Genomic DNA, 10,480 nt, shown 5'->3' with positions numbered 1-10,480 from the left:
ATCATAAGACATAGCGTAAGTAACATAATGAATCAAGACACTTGGTTAGAATGACTTTTAATTCTACAGCGTATATAGCAAATATTGCTGGAGTTGTTATTTTCCCTGTGGTGAGCAGTTTAAAATTAGGAAAAACCGAGCACTGAAGTTTCTAATCTGGCCATATAAAGTGTCATTCAGATTGAAGATAAACCGTATTCAGTATCCAAATTTACTTCACTTTATCATCACAGTAATACTTTAACATCCGATTTCTATCCCTTTTCCCTACAAATTTTTCTACTCTTTCTTAAACACTTTCAACTACGTTTTCAATGTTGATTTCCTTTCTTCTAAAACATTTCCAACGGATATGATATGCGATATAATAAAAACCTATCTTGTTTAATTCAGCTTAAATGTGTGCAGATAGCGAATGACATCTCTTTTACTGTGATATAAGTTTATTTCACCATTGTTCATGACAGTGAGTTCACATGGATATGATGCTCGGGATATTAATTAATAAGTTGTTCAAGGGTATAATAAGTATTGGAGAACTTGGTGTTCATATTAGAATTTACAAAACAAGTCTTAACAATCACATAACCTTCATATTCCATCACTGTCTTGTTCTCCAAACTTGTACAATATTATAGTTCTAAATATACATACATCAAGATAATAACATCAAAGTTTACAACATGAATCCATTATGCTTTTAGGACTAATAATATTATTTGAAAGAATGAGCTAAAGGGGTTCATCATGAGAGTAACATAGCATTCACATAGCTTGAATTTTTAGATTAACTTTCAGAAATATTTTAAGATTCATGATAACCACAATCATACAATAAATTAAATTCATTTACAAATAGATGTTATATCCACACATATCGAATGATATCAGGGAAGGACTTAATTTTACTGTAATACAGTCCTAACTAATTCCCGTTTACTTGTTAATAAACACTTCTTACAATCAACTCTGAATACATAAAGATTTCAAATACATCCGCTAATGATCTACTATACATATCAGCAGCAAGTTGGTGTTTACTATCACAAAATCTGTATAAGAGTGAATCAGATTAAAAATAATCTAGTTCTGCGTTCGTTTAAACAAACACGTGCTTATCAATCATGGATCATTTTACCCAGCATCACACCATGAAAACGAGCTAAGTGAAATAAAATACAAATATACACCACTCTCATCTTGTGTTTTACTTCAATACAATTATTAAATAATCACAAAACGTATTCATTTTTTTTAAATATCTACATAATTTGTACACTTACACAACTGAAACCTAGTGTTTCATTCTCAGTATCCTGATAAAATCAAGTACTTCCATTTAGCACAAGAAAATTACCATAAACCGTAGAGGAACTCTCAAGCCTTACACCTTAAGGTGTCTTTACTTTAACACTCCGTAAGTTCAGAAACAGCTTTCCTTTAGAGGCATATAGACTTAATTTTCAAGTCAGATTTAATAATTTGGGTATTTATTGTGTTTATTTATAATATAAGCTTACACTCAGAACAAACAATATATATATATATACTATGTACAGTATTTTGTATCTTTCAGAAAAATGCACTTATTATTCACACTAAGCCTACTTTAATACTATACACTTTTTAAAATATATCAATGAGGAACTTTACAAAACTTAGCAAGTGACATAATTATTGAGAATGAAAGATTATAGTGAATTAGCTAATAATTAAAACTTTGTACTAATGCGTACTGACTTCTTTTCTAGTTAAGATGCTGACAATGAAGTCCTGAGTAGCTAGTTATAGGTTAATACTACAATATAGTGACTAAATTAACAGAGAAATTGTTGAGAATAGGAAATCCTGAGATTTTGTTGTGAATTAGTACTAGATATAGTAACAATACATTTAAATTGGAATAGTTAACAATATCTGGTCCTGAGTGATTCATTATCAATTGGTACTAAATTATAATAACTGAACTTACAGACCAACTAATAATTATGTTTGATCTTGATAGTAATTTATAAAGACAAAAACTGATATATTATGCATTTCTAGTCAGTCAGAAGCCCATCCAAAATTATATTTATTATGCTGGGAAAAAAATAAAAATGGGGGAATGCACGTATAAATGCTATACAAATTGCATAACATTGTTGTATGTAAAAAATAATTACCTGTTTCAAAATTGGGTTTCTATTTTTGCATGGTGCAAATCTAACCACAGTTTCATGAAGAATTGGACCACGTGAATATCTTAAATATAAAGGCAACAGCAAAAGCTGTGAAATGTGTTTATATTTGTGACTGTCCAGTTAACATACAACCAAACCTTGTTGTGTTACCCTCCTTAATAGATGTGGAGTAGTGGAAAATATCCAAAATCCAGTTAAAGAAAATAGAGTAAGATGTTCTTATGTAAATGTGTGTTTTGTTACAAGATTTGAACAACAGGATTAAAAGATGTATTAGAAAAACACTAAAAACATGTTTATTCTCATTAATTATGTATTGAAATTGACTAATAACATCCTTGGATTTTTTGGGAAGTCAGAGGTAGCCAACCATTGATGCTTTATTTATCTGTACTCAGAAAGGATTTTTAAATTCTGAAAGTTACTCCTGCCTTTTTAAGATTATTTTGCACTGCACAATTTTCCCATTTATTCCTGATACTTTTTTAAAAAGTGCACATGGCAGCTCCAAGGATGGACTCCTCGCTGACCAGGATTTAATAAGTTCTTGCAATGCTACTGAAAATATCAGGTCGTAGCACTAATAACCAAGTTCAGTGCAGCTGAATTACTGCTAATTCACTTATAAGCTAGAGATTACAATTACAAAACACTGCCTGGTAATCATATTTTCCAAAAACTATTAGGGTTCATAACAAATTAAATAGCTGTGACTGTTTTTGTTTATGAAGAAAAATAATAAATTATCTACACACTTTTTGGCTAGTAATTAGGAATGCAGTAGTGTTTCTTGATTTTTAAAGCTAAGCAGAAAAGTTCTTATCACTCAAATATTTACAATGTTGCTACACCTACAATCCTTCATAAGTGTTCAGTATCACACAAATAATTGAAACATCTTAAACGACTGGCAATATTTAGAATATGATTGGTAAGATCAGTTGGTGAAAGTGTCATCTAGTTGTCTTAATTATTGTCATTAGTTCCTACTTTCCCTACAGTGTAAATCAAGTAAAATTATTTACTGGTAGCTGTTGTCCCTTAGCAGTGACTGGTTTCTGTACAATGTAAATTAAGTAGAATCATTTACTGGTAGCTGTTGTCCCTTAGGAGTGACTGGTTTCTGTACAATGTAAATTAAGTAGAATCATTTACTGGTAGCTGTTGTCCCTTAGGAGTGACTGGTTTCTGTACAATGTAAATTAAGTAGAATCATTTACTGGTAGCTGTTGTCCCTTAGGAGTGACTGGTTTCTGTTCAATGGGTATTAAATAGAATCAATTACTGGTAGCTGTTAGCCCCTTAGCAGTGACTGGTTTCTGTACAATGGGTATTAAGTAGAATCATTTACTGGTAGCTGTTAACCCTTAGCAGTGACTGGTTTCTGTACAATGGGTATTAAGTAGAATTATTTACTGGTAGCTGTTAACCCTTAGCAGTGACTGGTTTCTGTACAATGTATCAAGAACAAGTTACTGAAAGCTGTTGTGCCTTAGCTGTAAACCAGTTTTAATATACTTCATTAAGCAGAAACTTTTACTTGCAGCTGTTTTCAATTTGCAGTTAAACAGTTTTTATAAAATGCATTAAGTAAAAAAATCTACCAGTCATTGTTGCCACTTAACAGCAGCTAGTTTATATACAGTATAACACTAAGTAGGACCATTTACTAGCAGTTGTTCTCTCTCTTAGTAGTAACTACTTTATCTGTAGCATGTTAAGTAGAAAAACTAACTGGGATGTCAGTAAAAGATTACTTTCTATATTCTGTCTTTTCAATAAACACTATGTTTTATATTTTGTGTCAAGTAGAAGAATTACACAGATTGTCAGTAAATACTATATCTGATACTCTGTACTGAGTAAAAGAATTTACTGACAGCTATGGTCAGTCAGTAAGTAGAGGACAATACCACATGGGCTTAAGCAGAATTTACTGGCAGCTGTTGCTCGACTTAATTTACTATTGATTGTTGAGTTATTAATTATGTAGGAAATTTGCTAGTATTTTGAATCAATTAGCACTTTTACACATCTTAAAGAGTGAACCACAATCCATGTAATCCACAATAAATATATTCTGTTTAATATTCTGTGCAAACCACACTTTATAAGCTCATCTTCAGTTTGTGGCAAAATGACACATCTCGGAGACACACGTTTTAAAAAGAAAAAACAGGCAAAATGAGATTAAGACAAACAAACATACTACTACTACATCTAACAACTGTAAACGTTTTTCACTAAAGACATGTTAAAACATTTAATGACAGTCACAGTTTACACTGAGGTATATTATAAATTGTCCAAGTAAGTTGGATTTTAAATGGAAACAAAACTAGTTATTACAGTAATCATTTGGAGCCTTAAGGTAAAACATCTATCTTTACATGAGCAAGAGGAAAACATACACACACAACCAGAATTTGCTATTTTGATTTAACATCTTATAATGCCCTTCTAGGGCATTTCTAATTATGTAACTTAATGAGACATTCATTCTTCATTCAGTTATAAATTTTAAATAGGCAATATAAGTTGTTATGTGGAAAAAGTATACAGGTGTCTAAACATTTGTGATGGAATTTGTTTTTCTTCTATGAACAGTAAAACAACAAACAAACCTGGTTTGGCACATAACTTCTTGACTTAGGATGGTAAAATAAAAAATAATAATGTGATATATTCCCCTAGTGGAGATTTCTTGAAATACAAAACAAATTTTAAGATATAACACTATCTGCAGGGATAGCTAAATAATTACTATCATGCTCTAGTTAACAGTATACATATATTTAGTTCAAAGTCTATATTTGAATATTATAAAGGATTTAAAATGCTGTACAGTGATTATTTACACAACATACATACATGTGGCTTCCTCCATCAGTACATTTGGCAAAATTTATTCTCCTGTACAAGTACACACTGATTAATAAAGAGCCACAAGCCTTGGCATTCTTATAACACTCTGTGCACTTAGGTTGTCATTAATTTATACTCTTATAGTGATAAAATTACACACCAGTTTATATACATACTTTCTTTATGGCACATCTGTCATAAAGAACTTGTTTCAAATCACTCGGAAACACAGCTGCAGTAACTAGTAAACCTTATCAAGTGCTACGCGACTCCCACTCGAGAGGTAGGGCTATGAGTCGCTTGAACCTGAGATAAAGATGAGACAGTCTGGGCAGCTACTGGCTCATGTATGAAACTACTTGTTCCTTGACTATGTAGAAGTGACTGGCAAACTAGATGTTGATCTTCACTGTCCAGTGAAAAACTGCCACTGTCTTTCTGTCTCTCTAAAAGTCAATAATCAGATGAAAAAAATAATAAGCATGCACACAGTAAAGTTAAAAAAAAAGATTTTATTATTGAAATGAGTTCAAAATGTGAATAGATAAGACAAAAAGCAAAGTTTAAAACATTAAGTATAAGACAACTAATTTTGAGGAATTTTTTTCGTAAGATTGTATCTTGAAATTTTGCAAGAACTGATTATAAACTTACCTTTTGAAACCTTGCTGTGCTTTAAGGAGCATGTGCTCCAACTGTCTGCAGAACTTGGTTCACCATTGCGATGTAAAATTTCAAAGCCCAGTTTCCCGTCTGTCACCTCACTTTCAGACAGTTCTTGGTACTTCTGATAAATACTTCTGCAGCTGCGACTGGAATTTGGAATGGAATGATACTCTGGGTTTACTGCAAGATGACCAACTGAAAAAGAACGTTTGGTTTCTTTGACAGGCCAGCAATATTGATTACTTGGTGGCCTGTGTAATCCATCTTCCTCATCCATGGCCTGGTTCGTAGCAGAGATAGGATGGCCTCTCCATAACTTGTCCCCCTTAGGATGGGTGTGGAATGTATGTAAAAGTGGTGCCCTCTGTTGCCTGCTACTTGTCCTTGTGCTTGAAGAACTTTGCACTGTGTCTACAGATATATTGCTCTGCTGACCTAACATACTAGCCACACTTGATCCTACAACAGAAAAATATCAAATAAGACAAAATACAAAAGTATAGCCTTACTTGTTCTAGCTATATTTCCAACACTAGACCTTAAGGGACCTTGCAAATGGTCACACTAAAAATTAAAGAATAAACTTAGGATTTCAAATCAATCACTCCACATATATAAGTCACACTAGATATCACAGGAAATACAGACACTTTATATCTCTCTGATCAAATATTACACAGAACTCGTTATGGCCTACAAATTACATATATGACAGACCAAGCACAAATACACTTACAAGAAGTTTATTTTCTCCCATTTAGCCATTCTTGTCACAATATTCAGTGACAAATGAAAAGCACCAAAGCTGTAAGGTATCTCTCTGTTAGAAATGTAAACAAAGAAAAACAACTTACCAAAGTGTGGTATGGTGGTTCTTTTATGGGGAAGCAATAAGACCTGGCCAGAATTCTCATCTAAAGGAAGAAACTCGTCACTGCTCTGTTTAGAACTGTCACCAGTTCCACTGTCACGACTTGAATGCTCTACAAGTTAAAATTAAATTATTTTTACTTTAGATACAACTTTCCACAATACTTTATTAACAACTGCCACACAGAGCCCAACATCCTGATGTGAATCAACAAGTCATTCCAGGTCTATGTCACTGGACTAAACCCATGACCCAACCAAAGACCACTAGAGCCAACATGGATAAGCAAGCTTGTAAAGTAAAATGATGTAGCAATGAAACAAGTCTGAAATGTTCTAGATGTGGTTATGAGTGTGCTGATTTAAATGTGGCAAAAAAGTTAAACCATAGGAACAAACCAGATGAGGAAAGAATTGATACAACATGCAAGCTGAATTGGAAATTCATCAACTGATTACTACACTGACTGTGAAACATAAAACAATGGGAACAATAGTACACTTACGCTCAAAAGTGGGGACTGGAATCATATATAAGAAATCATTAGTTTTAATACTGCATGAAACTAACAGCACAGTAAAGCCCAATATGCAGTATTGAAGTTAAAGCAGATGCACTTGAATACAAGATGATTTTTCAACAATTCTTAAATAAAAAATACCATATTTAAATGTAAATATAATAAAAATAAAAATGGTGTAATACCTAGTATGGTACCACCACAGTATAATCTACATAGATTTCATCATGCCATACTGTCATCAATACTTTCTTGTTTCTGTCTGCTTTAGTAGTTGTACCAAACATCATTCATCAAGATCTATTGAAATGACCATTAAATGACCAGTTTCAAGAAGGATCCCCCTCCTGGGCTCAGTACTAAAAGATGCTGGACTTGCTGGTGTGGGAGGTGTTTTTTTAAGATAATATTTATTATACATATCAGTCATATTCTATAGTCACAAGCAGAGCACAGGTTCTGCAATAGGTATGTACAATAAAACACAATTAATAACAACATTTAACATACACTGAGAATTGTCATTCATAAAGAATTTCAGTATCTACACAGCTCATGAGTGGTCATTCATTCACAAAAGCATGGAACATCATGAATGTCACAAATATAATGTGAGTTCATTGAATCTTCTAAAAACTGTTACATAGCCAAAGCACCTACCCATAACTGTACAAATAACATCAGTGGGTTTTCTCAATATTTCTTTTTTCCCAACAAACTCTGGGGTATTGCTTTCAATACCAATATTCTTTCACACTAACTAAATATATTTTGGTTTCAGTACTTTTGCAAATGACAATTATAAGAGAGATGGATTACTATTAAACACCCTTCCTGAATAAATTTTACAAATCTGCATTTAATGCAGTATACTAACCAGAATTATTGTCTAAAAACAGGTGAGCAGTTGAATTCTTGTATTCTTCAACGGTGCTATGGGGATATGGATTAAATGAGGGTATCATATCGCAAGGCAAGGTAGTCTCGTCCGTTTTGGTTGGAGGGTAATCGTCTCCCCTCTTCCTAGTCTTGTAGATGATTATTACCCATACAAGAGAAGTTCCAACAACACAACACACAACTGATATGATGATAATCCCTGTGGTAGTGTTATCATCTTCGGAGCCAACTGCTGCTCTTCTTGTTGCTAAAATTATTTTTTGTAATCTAACATTAATTAATAATCCATGTAAAATAAATTCCTAAACATTCCTCATATTCACAACATTTGTATTAAATATTTATACAGTGAGTGTGAAACATATCACAGAGCCAAAAATAGATTCTCATGCAATAAACTCTGCACAGAAGGTAATAAATCCTAGCTGTTTGTAGACTTGCACCTTGTATTATGAAAACAGAATGAAAGACAATATTGAATGCTCAAAAAACTAATAAGGGTAATTTCTTTAAACACACTTACATAGTTTTGATGCTTCAAACATGGCTTATCAATGCATTAGATGTTAATATGATACTTGGTTTCTGTAGTCTACCTGCTTTAGATTTGATTGTGGCAAATATAAAGATAAAAAATAAATATTTTATGTTATGGACTTCAATATAATATTACAGTAACATACGTAGCTTTATTCACTTCAAGTTGTACATGAACATCAAATAGTCAGTCTTCCAAACAGAAACGTATTACACTTCTTTTATGATCTTGGACAGTCAGAAACCCAACCAAAATCATGTTGTTTTTTTTCTCAGAAAAAAACTAAAAATTTCAAAACCAATTTTTGGATGGAAAAATACCATAAAACTGGATACACTGCCATGTGTAAAAAATTCAGCTGTTTCAAAATAAATTTTGCACAGCTCAAGTATGACTGAAGTTACAACAATGCCAGGATTACATGAAGAACATGAAGTGCTGCCATTGAATTTATCTACTTACTAGTATTGCTACTGTATTCTTGTTTTAAGTCATTTTTTTTGTTTCTGTGTTATTCTGAAAAATGTATCTCTTTATTTTCCTCTTTATCATGTTTATTTTATTTTGTTTGTTTTGGTAGGGAAGATTACTGGGGAATAAAAAATAGTACAAAACTTAAAGTCTTGTAGATTTTCACATAATTACAATTATTTTTTACTGGATGTAATTGATGCATAATAAAAGTCACACACCATGCAGTTTTGGCAACTTAAAATTGTGGTTAAACAACTGTTACTGTGGCTAAAAGAAAATTACTTAGCCACAGTGGCTAAGAGAGTTATTTTTCTAGTTGAAGTCCAGCTGAGCTAAATTTACAAACAGTTTATTCTTTGAAATCATACAAAAATTATAGCAAATATCCACATAAAAAAAATCTCAGTACCTGTCTGATATTATAATGTTTTTATTAATTATGTGGTTAAAGTAAAGTGAAAAACTTACCTGGTAAGACTGTTAAATACGAAGAATCTGACTTTGATCCCATTGTGTTCGACATGTTGCAGACATATTTGCCACTATCAGACAATTTAGTTTGGACAATAATCAACAACTGGCTGTCAGCTGTAAAAAAATACCTCTCAGTAGGAACCAGAGGAGCATCATCCTTCAGCCATGCCAAACTGGGTTTAGGACTACCAGCAGCCATACATTCCAAGACTGCTGTTTCACCTACTCGTGTTTCTTTATTGCCCATAGGTTTTACAAAAGTTGGAGTCTCTGTAACAAACAAAAACAATTATGGTAATTTATCAAGATTTATAACCTCAAAGTTAGGATCTGACAAAAAAAAACTTGTATTTTCTGTCTGAAAAAAATCAAGTAGCCTTTATTCAATTACTGAATTTTAGAAAAATAAGATATAATTATTACTGTAAAAGTTAACTGAAACTGCTTGCTCAAATTCTCAGATATAACAAAAAAATACATTATAATTACTGACCATAAAAATAAACCAGAAAAAACTGTTTAAAATATTTAAGATCCTTTATTTGTACTCTTTTAAAAAAAATCTAAAATCATTAAAGATTGAATTAGAAAAAACTACAGTATATTTTACACTTTGGGTATTAAAGATTGAATTAGAAAAAAATTACAGTATGTACAACAACCTTTTCTTTATCATAGAACTTACACTTTTAAATAAAAGCACACTCTTCACAACTTTCATATGGACTGTACGTGAGGGTTTAATTATATCTTCAGTGAACTAATTAGTGAGTGTAGCACTTAAAATAGATTTCTTAAAAAATTTATTTTTGCAATAAATAGTAGCACTTTTAATATATGAAACACTACAGTTTATACTAACACAACCCAAACACTTCTTGTACAAAGTCTCCTAGAAAAAAAATTGTTTCTCACAAAATATTCCCTTTTTTTGTTTCAGTGAGGTACGGTTACCATTAGTAATTATTAGCATAAACAGCCTCCCATTG

The 10,480-nt window shown here is 32.0% G+C and overlaps 1 protein-coding gene across 2 annotated transcripts in view; it reads right to left on the bottom strand.

Annotated features, from left to right (window-relative positions):
• Positions 1–425: 425 nt before the first annotated feature.
• Positions 426–10,480, bottom strand: part of LOC143240409 (uncharacterized) — a 48,113-nt gene continuing 38,058 nt past the window's right edge. For both annotated transcript variants that reach the window (XM_076482800.1, XM_076482802.1), the window contains 5 exons: positions 9,486–9,761; positions 7,983–8,252; positions 6,569–6,697; positions 5,703–6,173; positions 426–5,494 (listed from right to left, as the gene is read on the bottom strand). In XM_076482800.1, the coding sequence (XP_076338915.1) occupies positions 5,310–5,494; positions 5,703–6,173; positions 6,569–6,697; positions 7,983–8,252; positions 9,486–9,761 (1,331 nt within the window). In that variant the 3' untranslated portion in view covers positions 426–5,309. The remainder of the gene's footprint in view (positions 5,495–5,702; positions 6,174–6,568; positions 6,698–7,982; positions 8,253–9,485; positions 9,762–10,480) is intronic.

Source organism: Tachypleus tridentatus, chromosome 13 (genome assembly GCF_004210375.1).
Source record: "Tachypleus tridentatus isolate NWPU-2018 chromosome 13, ASM421037v1, whole genome shotgun sequence".
Taxonomy (NCBI): domain Eukaryota; kingdom Metazoa; phylum Arthropoda; class Merostomata; order Xiphosura; family Limulidae; genus Tachypleus; species Tachypleus tridentatus.
This window is presented reverse-complemented; position numbering and strand designations above follow the sequence as displayed.